Consider the following 26,589-nt stretch of genomic DNA (forward strand, 5'->3'; position numbering starts at 1 on the left):
GTATAGGCACAGGAAGAATCCTACCACCATAGTGGAGGTGAAACTGAATAACAAGAGATCAGTCCTGATAGCTACATTTTCTACAGCAGTGGTGTCAAAGTCAAATACAAATGGGGTCACTAAGTTCTATGTAAAAAATCCTCTGGGCTACATATTGACTTAGAAAACCAATGTATCATATTTTTTAATATTTCCCAATTACATATTAATCTTATTTTTGGCAACACTCAAGAATATTGTCATATGCAACGAGGATTGGTATTTGACATGTGCTAGGACCCAGCTTCTTAAACCGTGGGTTGTGATCCCTTATGGGGTCTCATAACTGAAAGTGGGGGGTTGTGAAATTATGATTTATTATCAGTAAATGTTTGATTTGTATACCTATTTTTATATACCTATATACCCAGGTTCACATAAATTTTTTTTTCATTTGAAAAGAGGTTGCAAGTGGAAAAAGTTTAAATCCTGCTCTACAGTACATGAAAATGTATAGTACCATAGATAGGTTTATTTTTATTTTCAAAAATATGACTATTACAATTAACCAAAATTAGTGAAAATAAAAGTAACCAGATTAAATTAAAAAGACTACAGTTTTAAGCAAAAGAAAAAAAAAACAGACTATTAAATTCAAAATACTTAATTTGATTGATTTTTTAAAAAATAATAATTCAGCTGGAGGGAAATATCATAAGACCAATAAACAAAGCTGTAAACAGCTGGTTGTATGTAAAAAAAAAAAAAAAAATCATTCTTTAAGTGTTCAAACCATCAATTCCTCTAGGATTTTTTTAAAAATCCTGAAATCTTGAAGCTAGACCAAATAAACAAGCATACAAAGCAAATTTCTGATTCTTGAAGATTTTCATTGTCTCCAAAAGTCATTGTCACCACCCTGATTTCCTCATTAAAGCTAAGGAAATGCTGGGATGGCATTACAATGAATGCAAACCATTTGCAGCAATCTTGTGCTCCTACCATCTCCAAATGAAGGCAGGCACATTGCATAATCCAGGCAGCAAGAGCTCCTGACAGGTGGATGATTTATGCTCATAGTCAGAAGAATTGGAGAGCCTGTGGAGGAGACAGCATGAGCAAGGTGGTGGCGAGACAGATGCTCTCAGTGGGCTTGCAGGGGCTGGCAGGCTCCAGCTAGTTCAGGTGCATCCTGAACACTTTAGTACTGAATTCCTCTTGCCTAGATTCCAGCACAGAAAGACACTGTTTACAATCTTCTATGTAATATATACCATGTCGAATCTAGGCAAACTGTATACAGTTATCTGTGCATGGTAAGGACATAGTTCTCTCATGACTTCAAGAAAAGCATTTGGGCACATAATTGTGCTTATATAATTCACAAATAAAAATATGTGTAGTTTGGAAATATTTTACACTGTGCTATAAGGTGATGTCATCTGTCCTGAATTCCAGAGACTGTCATGATTTCTTAAAATTAGTATCAATATTAAAAACTGAAAAATGGGATTAGGAGAAATAGGCCTTATCAAGGACAAATTTATTCTTGTCAATAATATTAATTACCACTTACAGGCAATACATGATCCCATGTCATTTGACTTTGTTGATATATCTATATTCCTATTATTTGACATTATATAGAACATTGTTTTAAAAGATTTTTACAATCTTGTTTTCTAACTTAAGCTCTCAAGCTTTAAACTTCTTTTGTAGAACTCAGACACTCAAGAATCAATTTATGAAACTACTCAAAGAAAAATGCTCATCTAACCAATAAAGCTAAAGCATATTCACATCCAGACAGGAACCATTAAAAAGTGGTATTGGTTTGTTAACATGCTTTAAAAATGAAATTTCATAAGAAGCACCTCTTCTCTTTTAATAGTTTCCCAAAAAAAGGAAAAAATAAAAAAATAAAAGCTGTAGTATTGGTTAAAAGGTTGGTTGGGGCTAATTATAGATATTGATGACAAATCTTAAAGGACAGTTAAAGTATTAACTACCATCTTCCTGGTCAGCAGTAAATGAACAACAGAAAACACAGACCATATTTTTATGCTTAAGCAGGAAGCTGAGTTTTGAGTATCAAGGAAAGGGTTAAAATACTCCAATACAAAGGCCTCAGGTTACTTGGACAGAATATGGGACATTGCTGACTCTTAACTCCTCTGCACTTTAGCAGATAAGGTCAAAGGTGGGACTGCAGATGAGAATTAAAGACGGGTACAGCCCTTTAATCAGATAACAGCATTCAAAAGACTTGCAAATTCCCAAGAAGCCACTTTCCTGGCACTCAACTCAAATTTTTTTTCCTCCCAGAAAACAAAGAAATGAGAGAAAAATGAATAATTCTAGCTGACCAACTGTAAAAAGACCTTCAAAATTTTAAATAAATAAATGAAAATAGAAACAAATTTAAATTAAAAACAATCTACCTTAGAGAACAACTTTCACATTCTTGAAATCTTTACAAAACACTTTTTTTTTCTTCAAATTTAATTAAATGTTAGGGCTTAAAACAATTCAAAGTACTGAATTGTCCTAGCAGACTAGTTACCTAAATAACAGTTTTACTTTCTTCTTTTCTTCTGTGTTACTCTCACTACTCTTTCTATCTCTGCCTCTGGGGATTAAATAAATGTTATTGGCAGGAAATCTACTGTTTAGGGAAATTGTCAGCAGTTGTGATTATGGCTGTCTATAACAAGCAACTGAGAAAATATATATACATGAGACAGCCCATGATGCAAAGGAGAGACCCCAAGAACTGGAATCAGGTTGACTTTGTAGTTCTAATTCAACCTAAGTGGTTTGGCCCTGAAAAAAAAAAAAAAATAAAACAAAACAAAACAAAACCAAAAAAAAAAAAACCAAAAAAAAAAAAAACCCACAAACTCCTTCTGTCTCATTTTCTTCATTTATAAAATGAAGTTACCATCATTATCACATTTTTTATCCCTACTTTGTATGGTAAACACTTTGTACGGTAAACATTTTGTACAACTTAAAAGCACTTTGTAAAAGCTACCCATTATTTTTCTATATGGTCAAATCTATTGCTTCATTCAGGGTAAAATAAGCATAGGGTAGAGGTGTAGAAGCCAAGAAACATACCAGAAAAAATTCCATAAATTTATTCTTTGCTTCTCAGGATAAACTAGATGCTGACTATGAAGAAAAACTGAGGTCAATAAAAAATAAGAAATCTAAATCTAAATTGTATAGATATTAAAGAAAATTGTTATTTTTTTTTTTTAAATGATATAGCAGTTAAGATATTTAAAACAAGTCAATTTGTTTTTCTCAGTTTGGACTATATAATAAAGAACAAAGAATGAGGGAACTAGTTTTTGTAATCTTAAACTTGATTAAACTATATCTGTGAGAACTATAGCATTGGTGCCTTAATTGATTCCTAGTTTTCTGATTTAAGGATTTGAGAGAGAAGGCTGCTGACAGACTTTCCAAGGCTCCTGATATGATATTCCTATTTTACACATAGGTGATTCCCTGTAATTTTTGGCAGCTTCTGTTGACCCCGTCTGTCACCTTCAAATCTCTTGCAACTGGGCAGTGGTTTGAAGCTGGAATCACACCGAAATTATGGATCATCTCTGACCTAAGGAAGTCATGGAAAGCCAGAAATTTGAGCATGAATCAGAATAAGAGCACAGGCCTACTTGGTGCACATATACATGGAAAACATGGTAAGGAATGTTTGAAATCAAGAAGAGTTTTCTATTGGGCTTAAGATAGAAATTCCTTTTCCATAGAAGAAAGAAAACTTTAAACTGGCATGTATGAATGCATCCAATAAGAACCAGGAAAAACAAAGCCAGTACAAAATCATTATAGATAACTATTTAGTGATATTTTTTAATTAAAGGATTATGAACAGGTAGATTTCAAAGAGGAAAATGAGCATAAATAACTATATTTCAAAAATCTCAGAATCACTAACACAAAAATATGCATTTAGAATAACTTTTCTGCATTATACTGTGTGTGTATATGTAGTAATATTAATAGTAGTAGTTTTTACATTATAATAATTAGATTGTCAAGCTGACAAAAATGAAAATGTCAATTACTGCAGGACTTGTCAAGTGCTCCAACCATTCATAAAATCCATTTGAAATATATCCACTAAAACATGTACACTTTGAATTAGCTATAACACTAATAGGTATATATTTAAAGAATTCAAAAACAGAGGGGAAAATACACACATATGTGTATGTGTCAACAAGAAAGGGAAACTGGAGAATGGATGAAAAAAATTTAGGGTGTTAATCAGCCAGAATGACAGAAAATATTCAGAGAAACCTGGAAAGACTTAGATGAACTGTACAGGATGATACACAGTGAAGAGAACAGAATTAGGAAAACAATTTATATCTTTATCAGAAAATTATTTTTTTAAAAAGAATTTTGAAAGAACTATGAATTGTACATAACCAATCATAATTCGAGAAGCCTAATGATGAATCATTCTTTCCACATCTTTGCAAATAAGTGATAGCAAGAGGCTTAGAATAAGACATTTTTAGACCTACCTAATCTATGAGTATTCTGCTTGTCCTGCACTTACTTGTTTTAAAGGAAGACTTCTATTTAGGGAAAAGGGGAGTAGGTGGTGACAATGATGTCAAAACAGAGGGGGGGAAAGTGTTAATAAGTATGTAAAAATATTTATAAGAAAAAAGAATTTAGAATTGGGCAGAAATAATCAGGGAAGTTTTGCTACCACTACATGCTAAATTATACATATATATGTTTAAAAAAAACCTCATGTAACAAAATTAATTTTATATACAATTCTGCTTTTCTGTTCTCTTTGTGAATGTGTGTAATTAAATTCATATTAAAAATACATTCTGTAAATCCTCATTACCAAGCCATACTTCTTGGATACAACTGTAAAATTCCATTCATAAGTTTATTTATTTATTTTATATAAGCACTATTAGAATTTTATAATATGAATTAAAATAATTAATAATTTTATATGACTATTGCTCATCTTTTCCAAGGCTTAAAGCACATTAAAAAATTCTCAGATAAGCAAAAAAGGTTTGTTTGTTTTTTATGTGAATTGGGGGAAGTGGTGGTATGAGAAATTAAACCATGCCAATGTCGTGTTCAAAATATGGAAAATGTTTCAAAATATTTATTTATTAAATTTGAATCTCTAATTTTCCTGCCTCCAAAGGGAATCTGAGTTAAAAATTCAAAAGGTAGAATATCAAATAGTAAATAAAAATAAAATCCCCTCCAAAAGAGTTAAAAGTAATTAACTTTTTATCAATGGCTTCTCTTAATATGATCACAAGAACCCAGTAGATATACTTAAACTAACCACTACTTCTAATGCCCCATTAGTTGTTTTCCAATGTGCAAATGATTTTAGTCTCAGAGGACTGTTTAGGAGTTCAGCTGACTGCAGCACTGCCTTCTTTCAGGTTTATAGTTAAATCAATGTATCTACTGAAGCTGCTAGTTGGAGCTTGCAACTGCAAGTTGAGAGAGAAAGGACAGGACAAGGAAGCCAAGGGGGATACGTGTCTGAAGGTCAAAAACTCCTTGACTTGCCTGTCTCAGGTAGCCCACAATAAGAAACAAAATCAGGATAACTGATCTTTGTTTTCTTCCTGCGGCTCAAAAAGAAATTTTTATAGATCTTTCAATAGATCTTTCTTGGACTTTGAAACAAATCAATTTATGATATTAACAAAAAAGTTTTCCTACATGTTTGAAGGAATTTGATACTCCAAATAAAAATAGGCATCAGATAATGACCTGAAAGGAAACTGTAAAATACAGATGTTATACAATAGGTAATGTTTGTTTACTGAAGGAAGAATGCAGCACAAAAATGTGCACGGGCCAATCAAATATTACTTGAATCCATTTGTAGAATAAAACAGAAAGGATCTACAAGGGATCTTTAAGGGAGAAATTGTGGAAATTAGAATAGTATGTATATAGATCAAGAACTGAACTATTATTGCAAAGTCCTACTGATGGAACAGCAAGAAAAGAGGTTCAATGAAAAAAGGAAAATAATTTTGCAACTTGGCAACTCTCTGTTCAAAAATATAGCTTCTATCATAGAGAACAATAGAGTCTGTGTAAGAAGATTAGCATTTCATTGATCAAAATATCTGGTAAAATTTACTATTAAGCAAGTTAAATATCATTCCAGAACTATAAACAACCACAATTCAGTCTGTGGAAACACAGACCCCAAAGTCTGTTGGCACATAAAAGTCAGGTTGGCAGACACCTTAGATCTTGTTAGGAAAATGAAGAGAGAAATTCCAAAAGGAGATAAACATAAAGGGAGTGAATATTTTCCTTGTTACTGAAGATGCTTTGGCCTGGGTACAACAACTTTACTTTGATGAAATCAAAGTGTTTGGTAAAAATAAAAAATAAATTTAAAAAATTGGAATCTCAAAAGAGAATCAAGGAATCTTTGGTAAAATCCAAATAGAGGCAATTAGATAGTACCATTGATAGAATATCCTGTAATATCCTTGAGTTCAAATCTGGCCTTAGATACTTGTTAGCTGTATGAACATGAGTAAATCACTTAACTCTGTTTCCCTCAGTCCCTTATGTAAAATAAGTTACCTAAGAAAATGGCAAAACCATTCTAGCCAAGAAAATTCCAAATCATGAAGACTCAAACCAACTGAACAGTGCAATTATCTACCTGCCTGGCTAATATCCTGCTACATCCTCTATGTCTTGGGGGGAAAATCTGTCCACCCTCCATTTGAACATTTCAAGGAATATGAAAATAACAATTTCACACAAGCTTAGATAGCTTGTTAGGTAATTCTTCAGTACATTGAATTGAAATAAGCCTCCTCACAAATATAACCCACTTGTCCTAATTCAGCACTCTGCATGAAAGCCCTTTGCAGATAATCATATATCTTTCTCACTAGCAAATTTCATCAGGTAAAATGTCTATACTATATTACAATTACTCCCCAAATCATATAATTTGAATTCCCTTCATCATCTTGATGCAATTTCTATCAAGGCTAGTTGAATGACTGGTTGGGCAACTATTTGTCATCATTTTCATTAAACTGTCCTGCCCAGATCTGGATAGAATATTCTGGATGTAGTTTGAACAAGGCAGAGTGAGACTAATACAATCCTCTATAAAAGAGAGAAAGCAAAACTAATGCTACTATACTCACCAAAGGTTTTTTATTGTTGTTTAGCACTGAAAATTAAATGAGATGCTATCAAAAGCTAAATAAGAGATATCATATAAATGAGGGGTATAATAATACTAAATAATACTAAATAATAATTAGCCTTAAACTCATATTCCTCCAATAAATTCCTCAATTGGACCTAAACTTATTGCTAGAGATAGTGGAGGATTGAGAGAGGCAAAAAAAGAAGGCATTTTAGGAACAGAAGAAACAAAACAGATTGAACATCCACATCTTCATGGAGCAAGGAAACATAATTAGGAAAAAAACTAAGTCTATCGGGGTCTTAGAATTCAAAATGTTTCAGAAATCCTAATTTTCTTGATCATATTCTGTTCTGGAAAGCAGAGTGTGCTAGGCCTTCTATTTTATTAGGATGACTTCAAGACCCTAGGGTGACCTCAATTCCAAAATGAAGCAGCTCAGTCAGCTTCAGATTTGCATGTTTTCTGAAGACCAACATAGTTAAAATAAGGCTCTTCACCAGGGTATCCATGTGTAATATATTTTCCAGAGAGAGAAAACTGTCAAATACCATAAACTGAGTTGTAGAAGGTTTATACTTTTTACTGGAAGAGGGAATACTTATATACCGATAATATAATAGCTGACTTAAATACTGAAGGATAGGCATGTGAATTCTGAGAAGACACAAATGTCACTGAGAGGTGAATGATTCTATAATAAAGGTTATGGGAAAACCCAAGATGGAAAATTGTTAAGTTTGTAGTTATTATGTTGGCATGAAGTTATATAGAAAGTTTAGATTTTTTAAAAAGTCCCCAAAAGCAATGTAATAAAGATAATGATGAAAAGACTTCTAAGAATTGAGGCAAAGTCAAATAAGCAGGATTAAGAAAATAATATATGTAATAGTTTTAATATTGGAAATGGAAAGAACAAAAATAGCACAATGAAAGAAACATAATGCTACAAAATTATAATAAAAAACCTTAAAGAAAAGAAAAAAGGCGACAACTTTTCTCACTTCTCTGCAGAGATAGAAGACTGAGGAGTGGAATATTGAATATAACATGAGAAATGTCTTAATAAGCTGCTTGGCTTGGCTATGAAAATTTGTTTATTATAAAGGAAGGATGAATAAAGAGATATGAAGTTGATATAAAATATTAAGATAGCAATAGCATTTTTTTTTAAAGTAGCAAGTGAAAAAGCTTTATATCAGGAGAATTAAAGTTCAGAGATTTGGCGCTCATGCTGTGTGACCAAGAACAGGAAAGTTATGATAAGTTCTATGAGCAGAACAAAGAAATAACTTAGAGCAGAGAAAGAAGTTTTGAAAGGGGATTGATATGTGGACATTGGGCCAAGACCAAAGAGATTGTACTATGCAAGTATATAGGTTTGAACTGGAAATTGAAAACAATGTAAGAAGGCTGGCCTATTTATGCACATATGCCAAGGTGAATAAGCAACTTGAGACTGAACCCCTGGAAATTAATTAATTTATATATATCATATAAAGCTTTAGGTTTCCCACAATCTGCAGTAAAAATAGAAATGGCTTTCTGGGATTGGTCCTGGGCCCCAGTTCAACACAAAAGTGAAGAGGAGAAATTTTGATTATAACTGAATACTTACATAAGTGGATATATTGGCAGACCTGATAAAAATCTTTATAAACGTATCAGAAGATTAACTGCTACCTTGAGTATTTCTATAGTTTTTTCTTTTTTAATATTGTAAGTAAATGATGAAAATTTAATGTTAAATGTTAAAAGGAGCAAACTTGGGGGGAGTAGAAAGTTAGTTGTAGCATCTATAATATGCAACCTTAGGGACAGTTACAGTTGTTCCTGAGCGAAACATGTTAGGGATAGAAGACCAGGTCCCTGATGGGCTTTTCCAGCAGCCACCAAAGCCATGTTGCCTCTCAATGCAAGACAATCTTCTATTCACTCAAATCTGTTTTTGTTCTGAGAAGCCAAAAAAGATGGACTCCCTACTAGTGCCATCAGGCTTAGGGATTTGGCTAGCACTGGGCACCGGAGGCTTCTGCCAGCTAGTTGGCTTTGGGGAAGCCACTGACCTACTCTCCACGGTGTAACTTTTGTGAACCTGGAATCCAGCCTGCCTCTCATCGTTGGTCAACCTTGGCCAAGCCAGCTGGCTTGTTCCTTTTCAGACAACTTGCCTTAGGGAAGCTAGGTGGTGGCTTCCCAACCTACTAAGCTAGAGAGCAGCAACAAGACTATAAAATAATCTCTAAAGATATGACTAATATTTATCTTACTTGAGCTTCAGGGGTAAATAGGCTTGTGTGATATTTGATGTCCTATAAATGCAATGGAATCCCCTTTAGCTAAAATAAGACATACATCTAAATAACAGAATTGGCAAAGAATAAGGGGGAAAGGAGGTCGAGGTGAGATGGAAGGAATATAAAACTGATGAAGCACTTTACAAAATGGCCCTTATTCAAATGTAGAGCAGGACCCCTTTATATTAAATTCAAGTACTTTACAACAAATAGTAGTGCCATGTTGATATATGTGTGCATGGGTGGCCAGGAACAGGGACAAAGGGCTGCTATTTGTCTGGGGGCTCATGGGGAAAAAATGCCGTATCAAACACAGTTCTACATCTTTCAGGCCTGTCCCCATCTCCCCTGAACACTTACAAAGCTGTCATTGTACTTCCTGTGCACAAGCAAATGAGGAAACAGCTTTCTCAGTACCTTAGCAGCAACTACCACCTGTTCTCATCCCTTGAGGCTAAATATATTGAGAAAAGAAACAAAAAAAAAAATCATCATCATCATTGTCATTATCATCTGTAGAAAATCGGGAAATACATTGGTACAGAGTTAGTAAATATTCTTTCATTATTTAAAAAAATGAGGAATTAAATGTTAAATGGCAGTCTAATTAAATATGAAGGTGAATCTTTTTAACCACATTATGGTTTCAAAATATTGGGGCTTTTAAGTCATATAAACAAGAGAACAATTTAGTTCAAATAACTTTTATTGCTATGTAAGGTTACTCTGGAAATGAGACCATTTAATCCATTCCCAATGTTACAATAATTTTATTGTTTATTTGTGAAATTAAAGTTAACTGAATGACAAAGAAGCCATTGAAAACTGGGAACTCTTTCCAAAAAAAAATATTGATTATTTGCAACTATTTTATCTGCTATAATTCGGTTTCCACATTGGAGAAATAAAGAAATAAAAAAAGATGACAACCTGTGATAATTAGCAATGAGATTAAAAACTAAATTGATTAAAATGGGGATTAATATCCTCATCTGAAAAAAAAAAGGAATGAGTTTATTTTCTACAAATCTTAGATGGAATGAAGCACTTTTTGAAAGAGTGGGAAATATGCTTTGAGTGAAAGCACATTTGAGATGGCCAAGAAATCCGAGGAGTCAAGGAAAATCTAAAACTTGAAGATAAGAATTCAGAGAAGACTCAGAAAAGGAAGAGACCCAGTAGACTCTTGGGGATAAGTTAACAGATTTGTGGCTAATTCTAAAGAGGAGTAATAGAACACGTAAGTTTGACTTTAGTAATTTTATATTGGTTAGAAGAAGAAGAGATGAAACCTAGTAATTAAAATACCCTACTAGTTAGAAAGATTCTACAGCAAAAGTTATGGAAAAGATAGATGGAGTAGTCTCAATAACTAAATTCTAAATGAAAAAAAAAAAAAAAACCTAAATAAAAATTCTTAACAAAAATAATTGATTTAAGACATGTAGAATTGCCTTAAATGGCATTCAGAGAATATGAAATCAAGGACAGATAACTGCATATAAATACAAACTAGTTACGTGGTCTTATTAAAGTAAGGGGAGGATAGCCATAGAGTACTGTCCTGAAGTCAGAAGGATCTGAGTTCAAATCTGACACTTACTAGTTCAGATGCTTAACACTTACTACCTGTGTGATCCTGGGCAAGTCACTTAATTTCAACTGCTTCACCAAAAAACAAAAAAAGGTCAGGAATAGAAAAGCCTAGAGTGGTACTGGTTTTCACTGAGAATGAATAGAAACAACAATACAAACTCTCCCTCTCTCCTCTCCCCCCAGTCTCTAGTATTAAAAATTGGTTTCCTTTGTAGTCCTTTGAATTTAATTTTATGCATTAAGTACATTATTCTGAAAAGGGGTTCATAGGCTTCAAACTACCACCATTTTTCTAGTCTGTCCTACATGTTGTTTCAGTTCCAGGTTTGTGAGCTTGGCACCATACTGGGCATTTCATTCTCCCTCTGCCCTCAAATTCTGTTGACAAATCACGCCATTTCTGCTTCTACAACATGTCATTTTCTTTAGTAGTGAAAGCATGTGCTTCATGCAGATGACCTTTAGATCATTTTCAAGACCAGTCTACCCCAGAACTTCAACGCTACAATGTGTATTGGAAATTTCAAATTAGATAACCCAAGAGACATCTCAAATTTATTATTATGTTTTTTAATCAACTCCCACCCTTCCAACACCCTTCCAACCCAACATTTCTGTGTAAAGTACTGCCATTTTTCTAGTCTGTCCTGAACATCACCTTAGCTCTAATTTTGTGACCTTGATACCATACTAGATACTTTACTCTACTTCTGCCCTCAGACTCTATCTGTTGCCATTTTGCTTCTCAATATGTCTTACATACAACCCTTTATATTAACAGACCTATCACTTTAGCTCAGGCTTTCATCACCAGTGACCTAGATTATCGTGACTTCTTTCTATGAGGTCTCCTTTTCTCAACTCTCTGTCCAATCTCTATCCTCCACAGAAACGAAGTTATTTATTTTAAATGCAAACATGACTACATCACTAGCCTATTCAGAAAACTCTAAGGGTTCCTTTCTTCCACTCAGATCAATTATAAACTCCTCTGTTTAGCTTTGAAAAACAAAATATTAGGGGAAAAAAAAAACTTGGATATGATGACTAAATAGCATAGTATGTGAGCTTTCAAAAATTATGGGAAAAGGCAAAGGTGCTAGAAAATAACAGATGACTATTTCAGGAGATAGTAAGTTCTCCACCACTGAAATTCAAGTGAGAAATGAATAGCCATTCTTAGAAAACTAAAATAAGCTCAGACTTCTAAGTCTGAATAGGTGACTTGTAAATTGTCTTTCAAATGAGATTCTAGGACAACAATTTTCTGTTCCTATGTAAGACTTTTTCTATCTTACTTTGTTTTATTTCTCTAAATTCTGAGGTGAAAAATATAACAAATCTGAGCCATCTTCTGTGTGATCTATCCTTTCCAATATTGAGGACATTTCTCATGTTCTATAAATACATCCTATCACAAAGCCAAACCTCTAGAATTATGGAGATTATAGATATTAAAGCAGAGAGTCCTTTGAGGTCACCTCATGTAACTATTACACATAGCTCTGTATTATAGCAATGTCTCTAAAGGAAGGTGGGGCAGAATAAACCCTAAGAATTGAGATAAAATCTACTTGATTGAAAAAGACAAAACTTAAAAGATCAATAAAGCCTTATTATCTAGTTTGTCAAGAACTTATGACTGTTTGCCCAAGTATTCTAATGATCTCTGAAAGAATTTCATGCCCATGTCCAAGTAACATTCAGAGATCTGTCATTCCAATTTCTTCAACTGTAGGAGCTCATTGTAGCCATTCTATCAACAGAAATTTGGAATGTCAGATTAGTGCAATAGCTTCAGTAGACAAAAGGACAAAACAGCACTGAATGCTCTAACCTAAGAAATCCCAAAGAAAGTTTTATATACCCATTAAAAAGTGAGTCTTCTACAACATTCTGGGGTAGACAGGGGCTAAAAGGCATTGCTCATAAAATGACAAAGAACTTATTAATTTAAAAAGGAACAAAATAAATCTATGTGCATGAACCAATACAGAATATTATAATTGTTGTAAGACACAAAGAAATTCAGAGAATCGTGAGAAGCTCTCTATGAACTGATCCAGAGTGAAGTAAGCAAGCAACATTGCTAAAACAAACAAAAAAATATAAAACAATAAAAAGAGAACAATTAAAACTGAAAGAACAAAAGAAGGAAACTGAGCAGCATCTAATTATGACCAATTGACCTCAGAGAAAATAATCTTCTGTCTTTTTTTGCAGATATTGTAGATTATAGTAGTGAAATAATAGATACACTGTCAAAACTCATTTTCTGAATTGCTTTTCATATTTTGTTATCTGTTAAAATTTAGGGGCAAGAACCGGCTGATTGGGTATGATAAAAAAGGATCTATTTGAAAGTGAAAGTTATAAAAAATTCATTATTTTTTTAAATAAAAAATTATCATTTAGCTCTTAAAGACATCTTCATTATAACAGATATAACTCCATTTTCTGTAATTTGAAAAATGTAACACACGCAAATTGCTAAGCAATAAAGCAGGCATTGTACTTGCAATCAAAACTTTTTTATGACACATTAAAGGGCCCACTCTCACAGATGGCATAATGTCAAGAAAACCTTCTAAAAGAAGATACTCTGTTATCACTTGATAGTACAACACAGGAGCTTTGTTTAATACTCTGCATTAATGAAGGAGCTCCTTAAGGATAACATTACAATAGAGAGCACAAGAAATACCACTGAGGTCAATGCAGCTCTATTAACTGTCATCTGGCACAGAAATATTTTCCTTGAATACCATTAAAGCTTTTCCCCTTCTCTTTGTTCTGCTTTTTGAAAGCAGTAGGAACCCAAACTTCCCTCACAATAATTTCTGTTTTCTACTTAGCAGCCTAATAATATGAGGCTTGAAAAAGAAATTCACCTTGGCAATGTCTTACTCACAGATTTGTTGAAAATATTTGGTGAAGAAATCTAAGTGGGCTCATTTTTATTTTAGCTTCAAAATATGTGATCACAAACCTGTTTATTAGAAAATGTCCAATGTTCCTTGAAAAGTATTCTAAACAAAACATATTTCCTTAAACACTTTACCTACAATTCTCCTCACTGCCTTTTAGCTAGTATTTCATATTTAAAAAAAAAAAAAAAAAAGGAAAAACACACACACACACACGAAAATAAAGGAGGCATGGGCACAAGGATAGATAGAAGGAAAAGAAAGATTAGCTTCAGGCTGTCAGGGCAAATTCAGAGAACTCCCAGGACTTCCATCACTATTTATTCTGCAAGGCTTGAAGAAAAAAAGCAAAAACAAAAGCAAAAATCTGTTCAAGGGAAGGCATCCTTTAGATATAGAATACTGTTACTTGGCCACAAAAGCATAAGGAACCGATTGAGGGAATTATATCAGAATGAAAAATATAAGAAAAATATCATTCCTCCTAAAAGACTGGAAGGGGGAAAATTATGCTTTGAAACTGAATAAATCAGGTATATGTACATGTAAGTAAACTGTCTAACTCTGGAATAGATGTGGAGGGATAAGATACCTGCCCCCCCAGCCCTAACACAACCATACTACTAAACTGATTGAGAACAACAAGAAGTCTTTGAAATTCCCAATTAAATAATATGAGTTCCTATGCCATCTTCATCTGGTCTAAATCTTCTCTTTTAATCTTTTTCCATATAGTGTATACTTTTGTCAGCCTAGTCCCATTATATTAATTGTGACAGTATAAGATAGCTGATTGCTGAAATGATCTTTCCCCTTGTGTAGCAAGCTTCCTCCTCAGTTTTATACCTCATAGTCCATCTATTAGTGGTTTTCTCAAGAGCATCTATCAGTTTCTCAAGACCATCTATTATTGCATTTCATTATTTTCCACAGTGGTACCTTTTGTCTCCTCTCCACCAATAACTCCTACACAAAAAATAACCTATTCTTTACCTTAAAGTTCCATTCTAGCTACTTATAGTAGTGTAGCTAACATTTAAAAACACTTTTAAAGTTGCAAAGGAAACTCTTCAAAACAATTTTGAGAGGTATGTAGACAGAGGTAATTTTATATTTCTCATTTACACTTAGGAATCACATGAAGTGAGCTCTTCCTGATTCTACCACTGGCTAGGTTTCTTTTATTATTTGAACATCACAGATTTTTTTAGACCTTGAAGGCACTTCTTGAGCTTACCAAACTTAGTCCTCTTATTTTTCAGGTGTAAAAATTAAGGCCTAGAAGCTAAAAATGACTTGCCTAGAGACTAGAAAGTGTTTGAGTTAAGTCTCCTGTTATTTCTTACAGTCAGTCAATAAGCATTTACTAAGTGTTTAATATGTGACAGGCACTATGTTAATGTACAAACATATGGGCCCTATTCTGGAGAGCTTGTGTTCTAATAGATGTTATGTATATACTCACCATTATTCTTAATCAAATATTTCTCCTCCCTATGTCTATAAGTCTTATCCTATCTTACTTTTGCTCAAGTAAGTTATGATGAAACCCATAATGAATCTGGGGAAAACCCTGATCCTCACTGCCTGAGAATTAGATGGATATGAAGAAACAGAAGGACTTCATTCTAATATTGGAGGTATAGCAGGTATTCCTGGCACCCTACATTAGATCTTGGAATAGACTTTCCTATAAAAATCTTGTTATATATCATAGGTAATGAAGCATTAGCAACATATGGATTAGAGAGAATCTTCTCAGATGACACAAGAACCAGACCTTGTTTTCTATAAGAAAATATGTTACAGATTCCAAGTAAACAATTTGCAAAAAAAGCCTTGGCAGAAACTCATTTGTAAATCAGAGCTGCACTATACAAATAAAAATAGTATTAAGACCAAGAGTAGACCCAATACTGATTTCTCTGTATTTTCTCAAATAAAAAAATGGATTACTTCCTATTTATTTTATTTTCCATAAACCAATGGATTAAATATATATATATTTGATATATATGTTGTTATGGAGAGGTTGGCTGTCTCCATTTTTAAATTTTTACTTATGGAATATAATTATTATATTTCTCTGTATCATTTCATTTAAAAATTCCTGAGGTAGATAAATAAAGAGATAGCACATACATACAGAGAGAAAGTGGCAGAAATTTCATATAAACAATTTCATGAAACAATCTACAACTCTGACTTTTTAAACTGAAGATTCTCCTTCCCAGGTGCCACAAAGTCAATGGATAAAGAATCATAGGACACTGGTGAATTCTGGAAGAATCACTTCAGTATATAAAATACCAAAAAGATAGTTTTAAGAAACTATAAAAGTAATATTTCTTTTTTTTTTTTTGTAGTAATATTTCTATATTACATTGCCGTAGGCTAAAACAATTTTCTGATGGATTTAGCTCAGTCTGGCAAATCAATCTATTTTGGGTTAGATGGGGTGTCTGAGAATGTAGAGTAAAAGATTACCATTTCAAATGACTTGCAAATTCATAATAAACTGGCTCTACCCTCACTTTCTCATGGGAAGAGAGGCCTAAATTAAAAATACAACTCTGGTACATAGCAGGTGATTCTGTTGCTTCACTTGCAGGAGTCAAGCAAAAGGCTCAGTTGCCAAAGATCTGACCTACTACAGGTTAAATTGTAACAAGCTCAAGGAATTCTCAAAATTCTTTTTAATGAGAAAATAAAATATTAATAATTGCTTTAATAAAACTTCCCTCACTACTCTTGACATATTAACAAAATGTTGATGATATCCTTAAAAAAAAATAAATCCAGACCAGATATTTTGGCTAACTTTGATTAAAATTTGGGTTTTCATTCAAATGAACAATACCTTTGGAAAAAAACTAAACAGAATTAGTGATACCAGGTATTTTATAATTGATGGGCCTTTGATGACGTACAGAATGGTATCAACATTTGTAAACATCATTAGTATTACTTTCACACATATCCACACACATTCAAGCTTTCCTTTGCTCCAAAGTGCTTCCTCTTGAAGGGCTTATTTGGCTGTCTTTGAAACCTAAATGCTTCTATTCCATCTTTAGTACTCTCGGCTATAAATTTGTTTTTACTTTAAAAGTACAATATAAAACGTTCTAAAATAATTTGGGAACTAGTAAGAAGGTAATATGTTTTAATAATAAAAAACTCACAAAATCACAACTATATACTCAGTCATACAAATCTTTCCCTCCCAATACATGCATACATATGTGGCATTTGAACATGCTCTATAAAATCCAGAGAGAAAAAATTAAGCAAAGCTATTTTGCTATTTGAAAATAACAAGACAGATAGAAAATTTTTACTTCTTTTTCTTTTATAAGAATAAAGTACAGTTTTATGACATACCACCAATAAGTATAACTAAGGAATCCAAATCATCACATCAGGTACAGATCTTTTTTTTAAAAAACCTCTAGTTCATTACTTCTTAGACAATCTATAGGAAGCATTCTATGGGGAGGGACAGAATAGGAGAGTCAATTGGATAAGGAAAGGAATTGATACAAAGAAAACAAAACAACAAAAAAAAAGATCAATGAAATATTATTTTAAGAAATACAAAAGCAAGTAAAAAGCTCAAAACCAACCAAAACAGGGCATTTTAAAAACTACTATGCTAAATTAAATACAGTTTAAAATCTACGTAAGAGAAGCACAAGTTTTCATATACCACTCTCTTTTATGTGGTTTTCTTTCTAGAAATGTTCCTTCATATTTATTAAGTTAAAAAAAAAGGAAAATTCTAAAATTGATACTGCTGATTTACTTTTGGCATCATTAATTAGAATGCCATGCAAGATTACAAGCAGGGTTAATTAAAAATTATGAAAGAAAATAGTTTATTTTGCTATTGCAATCCAATTTTATTTTGTGGTCTAGAAATGATTTCATTTATTGGTAAAAATAATTTTTGTCTTGCCAATTTCTAGGCCTACTGTGCCATCAGGCTGTATGGACCACTGTGGTCAACGTGGGGGTTGTAGCAGCAAATTTTATTATATGCTGGTAATTGAACTGAACAGGTTTACATTTGAATAGATTTACTGCATCATGATCTCTGACATACTGCAAGGGACTGAAATCCCTCTCCATCCATAAAGATATATTTAAGACAATATTACTCTCTCCAGGTACCAAAGTCAAATTTAGTGCCAAGGGGATAGCCAAATGCAATGCAATATGTAATATAATATTTCCCTGACATTTTTTGTATAAAAGCAAAGGAATACAAAGTATTTTCCATATAATCAGTCCTAACATATGATGTCTATTTTACCATTTAAATGGAGGCAAGATTGAAAGTATAAAAATTACCTGATTATAACAGAAGTGTTCCATTCCCTTTTTAAAAAGTGAACCTACTGAAGGTTTGATAAAAGAAATTAAAAAGGTATGAATTAAATACTTCTATTTGCCTTAAGCAAACACTTTATGCAAAATCATTCATAACTTCAAACACGCTTATCAAGCTTTCAAAAGTTTAGGGAAAATGCTACAACATATTAAAGAGGGAAGAATTGTTTTAAGGGAAAAAATAATTTTCTATATTCAATATCAGAAAAGGAAAAAAAATATTTAGAGGTAGCAAATGAATAATTAAATTAGTGTTTTTCTCATACACACACACACACACACACACACACACACACACACACACACCCCTCTGAATATAACTGGAAGTAGCATCATTCCTTAAAATGTTCTCCTAAGTACTGAAAATATCACAATTTAATAACAAACATAAATTAAATAAATATAAATATTATCTTTATAAGTAAATAAATAAATTTAAGAAAGTAAACTTCTATTGATTGATTATAATTTATTCATTAGTTATATCCTCCTCCCCAATTAAAAAAAAATCTGAAAAAATATTACCAAAGTTCCTCTAAAAATCCAGTATCTAATCTTCTAAAATGGAGATAAGCTTTCTCTCTAGTACCTTTATAAGGAAACATCAAATTAAGAGAAAGGACATTTTATGCAACATATGGTTTGATGATTTAGGAGGTTTCATTTTCAAAGACTGACAATGCAAAAGCTTCCTATGGAATTACACCAAACAAATGAACAAAAAAATCTACTTGCAAGAAATGGTGGTATGTTGGCATTCTCATGACTCAAAGAGAGAATGTCACATCTCAAGGGGACTCTGAGTAGATTAATTTTGATACTGAAGAACTCGGCTTCTATAAGCTTAAAGTTCTAGCATTAAAGATGATTTTTCCTAGGAAGGATTTCAATTTGACAAACGTCAGCATCCAAAAAATACTAAGCTTAACTAATAAGCTTCCCAGAAAAAGTTTAATTCCTTTTTTTCTTACTAATTCAGATGCTGATAATCTTTCTGCCTTGTCTTATTAGTAGAACTCTTGTGTTTATGGGTATTAATGTAATATTGTAGGGGTGAAGTGAGGGTGAACTTGGTTGTTGGTTTTTTGTTTTATTTTGTTTTTGTTTGGTAATTAGTTTATTATTTGGGGAAGGCAGAAAGTGACAATAGGATTCATAATTATTACTGAAAAGGGAAAATGAAAAGTATGTTGTGTTCCTACATAATAGCTTCATGAAATTAATTTGACGAAGTGAAGGGTAATAAAAAATAAATGAAAAGGGTCTTTATTTGAATAACTAGACAGAACTTGAATTCTGGTTTCTTATATGAAGCTTATTCCTTCTAAGCAATTATTTTACATACCTATCATACAAGTCAATTGCTGTTCTGTATCAGAAAAAAAGAATTTCCTCAGTGAGTGTCCTGTAACTTAATGAAATCTCAGATCAGATCAGAGAGAACTCCTACCTCCTTCCTCCCCCCACACAGTTACATAATCAAAGTTCTACATTTTCCTTCAAAAATAAAAAAAGAACTGTTTTTGTTTTTCAGCTTGGAATTAGGAGAGATGCTAAAATTTAAATTAGCAAATAAGGAAACTACTCTAAGGAGTCAGCAAAATCCCAGGTCACATCTAGGGAAGAAGATATTCTTATTAGGTAAGAAAAGGAAGTAATTATTTATCTAGCTATGAAACATAGTATCTAACTTGCCTATCATTTTTATTACTAGGGTTTGTTTCCACCCTTGCTCTTCCTCATAACTGATGAATGTATTTATTTAAAACTTTTGTCCCAAGATCTAAATATACTGGGATGATTTTATTTTTTATTTAGAATGTGCTGATGACAAGAGTAGAATCTAAATGTAAATATAAAATAGTAACCACATACATACAAAATAATCAAGTTACATGTGGACTACAAGAAGCCAGGAATAATTTCTCTATTACCTCAGATGAGGCAGGTTCATTTTTTTTTTTTTTTTAATTAAGATTTTTTCCTTTGATTTGTTGCAGATCAAAGATCTTGTTTTTCTGAAAAAGTTATAGAGGAATTTGAGAGCATGAGACGAGAATCAAGATGAGGATTTTTCCAGATCATTTAGTTTTTTCTCAAGTTCCTCTTATTCAGAAACCAATTCAAAGAATGTTGGGGAGATGGGGATGAAGGGGAGGTGGCCAACAGCAATGGAAAGCCAAGATTAAAATATGAATTTTCATGCAAATCAGCACAAAGTAATAAAGGAAGAAAAGGCTTGATGGCATTGTCACTGGTACAAAAATAGCTCCTTTTCTGAATTTAATCTTTTGCCTGCTGGAATTTGTAAACACAGAATAATCAGAATCAATAAAGCATACCTGGTGATTTCTGTGGACTATCCCAAGTATCCTACTTGGTATTTTCCTTGAGAGAGAAAACACTTTAGTTGTGTACTATCAAAATATTCAAGAGTAAAGGGGGAGATTTTATTTATTCCCCTCCCTCCCCCCCACTATGACATTTATACTTACCACTGTACAATTTCTTCCAGTTTTCAAGAAAACTATAATGTTGTTAAACCAACCCACACTTACCCTTTTGAGTAAAAATGTAGAGCTGTGGAATGAGAAAATTCTTACCTTCCTTCAGCATGCCAACTTTTAGACACTTCATGAAACGGCAAGCCTGGCAGGATTTGCGTCTGCGTTTTGTGATTTCACATTCATTTGTGGCTGGGCAGCTGTATTCTATATTACCTGCAGCACAGTAATGGGAGAAAAAAAATGCCATGAGCCAAAATTTTGTGGGTAAAAACATCAATATCCCAGAGGAAATGCCAAGCAAACAAAAAACCCTAACACATGGAACCAAAGCCAACACTAAGACTACAAAGAATTCACTAAGAAATATAAGAGGAATAAAGAAATAAATGACACAGGGAAGACTAAGATTTGTGTTTGGTCAGAAATATGAAGTAAAAATGTAGGATGGGGGAAGATATGAGTTGAAGTTTTAAAAATAAAAATTGATATCTACTTAAAATTAATATTTTTACCATATCCATGCAAAGTCTCCTTGGCTCCTACCCCTCCAAAATCTTGAAATAGGTAATTTACATGATTAAGAGTATGAGTGTGTGTGTGTGTGTGTGTGTGTGTGTGTGTGTCCTTATTATAAAACTATTGCTTTGGTGTAGCTTTCTGGTCATTATTGACAACTAAAGCATTCTTATAATACCGGTGAGATTACTAAAGGTTTTTGAAAACATCATCAATGTAGAAATAAGATTGTTTGGAAATTAAGGAGATTCTTAGAAAAAAATCACAATCATGCTTTTTGATAATGAGTTGAATTATATATCCTGTGCTTCCAATTTATAAATCTAAATTCATATCTATAAATTTTGAAATTATAAGTAAATCAAGACAAAACTCCCAAATTCATGAAAGTTTACACACAAAAACAAATGGTTAAGAAATGCTATTTTCTACTACTTGGATTTATTTGTTACCTGTTATAGTTTAATGTATGGTTTTATATGAATTTTAGATGAATTCTCTTTGCAGTGAACATTAAAGCCTCTTCACTCAAATCTTCAATAGCATTTATTTACTTAACTCTAATAGATTTATTGATAGCATGTTCTGTAGTTCTATGTACTGCTATTTCCTTTCCCTCCTCCCTATATTCCTTTCAATGGAAACTCCTTTAGGAAGGGATTTTTCTTATTGAAACTTTTCTTCACCCTCTGGTGTTCTGTCCAAAGTAAGATGATCAATACATTGTTGTTACTCACATAAATTGTCCTTTCTGTGGCTAGCAGAGAATTCTAAATACAGCAGGCCCTCAATAAATATTTGTTCAATTGTTCCTGAGCAGTAATGCATTCAATTAATAACAATGCTATTCAACAGGACAGTTTGGGGCTACCTATAGCCCAAAGAAACTGCCTTTAAAATAAAGCATCCTTCCCTATCAACTCTGTCACATACCGCTTTAAAGGTCTCTTCTTTTTCCCTAACCCTTTCCCCCTGTTATTAAGTACATTAGTATCTTAATGAAAATGCATTCTGTTTATTGTCCTCTTGGGAAGGAGGAGGTCATCACACCAAATGCATAAATTGTCATCAGAGACAGTCCGAGCATAATTGCAATTTTGCTGCTCCGTGTTTGCAGCACTCAGGGTCCGTCAAAGTCCCCTGAAACATGCGCAGATTCAAGTAATTAGCATAGAGTCTGCCTGGGACCACAGCATTGATGAAATATTTCAGAGTTAATCACACTTTGTAAACACTGATTTATATTGACTACCTTTCTCCAGACTGATGTCTCCTCATTAAATATCACATTAGCGGATTGCAGGCCTGCACAAAGACTCAAAATGCTCTGCAGCTACTAATTCAACAGGAAGTAATACTTAAACCACTTATACCTATTGAAAATTCGTTAAGTATTCATGATAAAGAGACCTGAACAATATAACCTGAGATAAACCCATCAAAAAATCTTTTACTAAATTAACACTAACTTAAAGCATTTCACAAAACCAACTAGCTTTCAACATAATAACTGATTTTTTTTCAAAACAATACTAATAACAACCACTGTAATAAACAAAACCAACAGGTTTTACACCAGGAGGATAATGGAAGGAGTCCTCTTGGAAAATCAAATCAAAAGAAAAGGATATTTCTCTTCCTACTTTCATTCCCTTCATGATTTCTCCCACAGGGGAGTGAATGTAAAGCTAAAGATAAAAATCTATTATTTTTGCTTTATTTTGGTCAATCATTCTACAATCAAAAAATCTAGACACTTTTTGTGACCCCATTTAGGTTTTTTTTGTTTTTGTTTTTGTTTTTTGGCATAGATACTGGAGTGGTTTGATATTTTCTTGTCCAGTTCATTTTACAAATGAGCGATCAAGATACCTGAGGTAAATAGACTGGCTTGTGTAAAGTCACATAACCAGTAAGTATCTGAGTCTAGAACTGAACTTTTGAAGATGAGTCTTCCTGATTTTAGTTCAGTGCTCTATCCACTGCATCACCTAATTGCTCTGAGGTGGGTTGAGTTACACCACCAAAACATACAAGTCACACAAACTGGTGTGTGGAAAATGGTGTGTGGAAGACAAAATGTAATTGATGGCTGTAACAATCTGTTTATGAACAAAACCATTAAAACAGAACATTTTCTTAAGGGGTTAATACCTGAAAAATTAGAATGAAAAAGCATGTTTCACTTCCTCATAAAAGGCTCAAGTCCTAACATTTTTTTTTAAAAAATATGTGTTGGATATTTCTAATTGGCTATTCCATCCTTATCTCAAACTCAATATAGCTAGACATTCCACCTTTATGGCCATGACTCAACTTCCTTGAAGTCACCACATTCTTTAAATATTTTTAATAACTCTATCCCTTTCCTTTTTAATATTTTATAACATTGGCATCCTAAAGTAAGTATATTATTTTAAAGAATGCTGGACTTGCCCCATTAAGACATAGAATTTATAGAGTGAAACCAAGACTCAAAGCCACCCTTCTTGATACCTAGTCTAGTATTATTCAGTAGATACTCTTTTCCCTCACAGTTGTCATAATTGTCAATAGAAATGTGCAAAGAAGTAAATGGTTCAAGTAGCAATTGATTCTTGCTTTAAAGACAAACTTCTAAAAACTGTTTCATCATTATTGAAAGAATATATTCTAAAATTAATCATCTTTTAGTGAGGTGAGGTAGATTAATGTGGGTCTCAAAGGATCCTTTGAGTTAGATTTGAACTAGATTTGAACTCAAAGGATCAGAGTTCAAATCTAGCCAGTGATTCATTAACTGACTACCTGTACTGAGAAAGTATAGGCTGAAAAATCTCTCAGCATATACAAGTAACTTTCCCAGACTCTAATTTAGAGATAAATTGCCATGGGAGAAATATCTATTCCAGGAACTCCGGACACCTAGACAATAGCATCTTGGACTACCCATATACACATATATACCTTAAATCCAAATAAATATATCCTTATTATCTTAAACTTAGCATGCAGAGAATAATTCAACAATTTCAGAAAATAAAAATCCTTCTTATGGACATCAATTACAAAGGGTAATAAAATGCCATCTATTTTGGCTAATGAGGGACACAAAACTATAAGGTCCTACACTAAAAGCCCCAGGCTAAGTTTTTATAAAGGAGACAGATTAATTTATACAAGCAGAGGTTCAGAACTGAGATCCAATCGCTGTTCTAGCAATACTTTTCTATGTTTTCCAAACTTGAACAAGTATGTCATTTAACTTTTCCTGGCATCGGTTTCCTAATTTAGGGACCTTTCTTAAAGAAACCTTAATAGTTTTTAATGTTTTATTTTTTTTTTTTTAATTTTTGAGTATCTTTGACTTTAAGGTGTTTGCTGTTTTTTTAGACTAGCCATCTATCTAAGTCACTAATTGAGCTGGCTCTAATTTATTACAGGCTGGGGAAAACAAATAATCAAAACTTGTTACAGTTGTGTACAGAATAAAGCCAGTTATTTGTGCTGAGTAAAGTATATTAGCTGTGTAATAGAGATTTCAGTTGTTATGAGACATAAGACATTTTCTTAAAAATGTTTTTCCTTCCTTCTGGGTTCATGGCTATATTCTAAATACATGAAACTACTGAAAGGCTAAATCTCCAGATAATTGGGGAATTACTGAAAGGAAAAAGAAAATTACAAGAAGAGCTTGTTATTCTTTTATGAATCAATATTAAAGACACAAGGAATGATCATTTCAAAATTATTGGGGGAAAAATATGGAAAGTTGAATAACAGAGGACACTACAAAAATAACTTGAAAACAAATTAAAGTCAACACAAAGTCAAGGGCAAATTACCAACAAGAGAGCTAAAAGGGAAATTAAAACACACACACATACACAAAATGCCACACATGTAAGTCAAGGGTATAAGGAATATAGAGCCATGGAAAGATCTACATGAACTGATATATAGTTAAGCAACCAGAGCCAAGAATTGGTGACTACACCAATGTAAGAGGAAAGTACAATGACAGCAAAAAAAAAAAAAAAAAAAAATCAAAAGTATAACAAAATTATATAGATCAAATATGATTCAGTTGCAGATATGAGAAGATAATTTCAACCTATCCTTTTCATGTATGTGGGAAGACTCCAGGTATTAACACATTGCACATTTTTGGATTTTTCCAACTAATTGTACTGATTTCCCCCTTCCCCCCCTTTTTTTTTCATTCGTCTTAAAAGTATCATATTATTTAGGATGGCTTTTTAGGTGGGAGAGGATGTGGGATACTGAAAATAACTTTGATGGTGTAAAAAACACTAGACAACAATAAGTATATCATAAGATTCATAGAAAGGATATTTAAAATCATTACATCCTTTCAATTTTTGCAACAACCCTTTGACTGGTTACAAATGTATCCACTTTACAGATAAGGAAAGTTAGGTGCAAAGACATCTTTAAACTGTCAGAAGAAGGTCTTGAACAAGGCTTCCCAATTACTAACATCTAAATACTTGCAAATTCAATGAAGAAATGAAGTCTGTCAACAAAGGAGAAGCAGATTCATATTTGGAAATTGAAATTGTTGTCTATTTTAAATAACTAGCTTACACAAAAGAAAGCCTCTCCAATTCCCACTAATTCTCTACTCCTCAAATTAATTATTTAGATCATTTCTGGTTGGTTAAAAGATAGTTACTCAATGACTTTTTTAGATACTGTCTGGGTCTATGAAATTCTGCCCTTGAAAAATCTTCCCTGATGCTTTTTTTCTTTTTCCTGTTCAACAAGAAAATGAATTATACTAAAAATGTGCTGTCCCAAGCACCTGTGTAACATTGTTATATATACTGTGGTAACAGTTCAAATGTATTATACCCAGCGGATCACAAGATCTCTAGAGTCCACTTGCTTTTCTTGAATGTACTAAAAACTGGAGAAGAGACAAAAATATTTCCAATAGCAAATGTGGACACCTGAGTTATTAACACTGGACAGTCATTGTTCAGAGAGGTATGTGTTATTGTTCATACAATAGGCTGTCAATTTCAGCTACAGGATTTATTTGGATTATAGCTTGCCATTTTCTGGGATAAATTTGTTTGATGACACCAGGGACTGAATTGGGCAGCTACTAATGACATGACTGGAGTTTACCCAGTTTTGTCACT

General features: G+C 32.8%; 1 protein-coding gene across 6 annotated transcripts in view; it reads right to left on the bottom strand.

Annotated features, from left to right (window-relative positions):
- The window catches only part of ESRRG (estrogen related receptor gamma), a 654,372-nt gene that overhangs the window by 123,394 nt on the left and 504,389 nt on the right, over positions 1–26,589 (bottom strand). For all 6 annotated transcript variants that reach the window (XM_031937375.1, XM_031937373.1, XM_031937374.1 and 3 more), the window contains one exon: positions 21,023–21,139. In XM_031937375.1, coding sequence (XP_031793235.1) covers positions 21,023–21,139 — 117 coding nt within the window. The remainder of the gene's footprint in view (positions 1–21,022; positions 21,140–26,589) is intronic.

This window comes from Sarcophilus harrisii, chromosome 4 (assembly GCF_902635505.1).
Source record: "Sarcophilus harrisii chromosome 4, mSarHar1.11, whole genome shotgun sequence".
Classification (NCBI taxonomy): domain Eukaryota; kingdom Metazoa; phylum Chordata; class Mammalia; order Dasyuromorphia; family Dasyuridae; genus Sarcophilus; species Sarcophilus harrisii.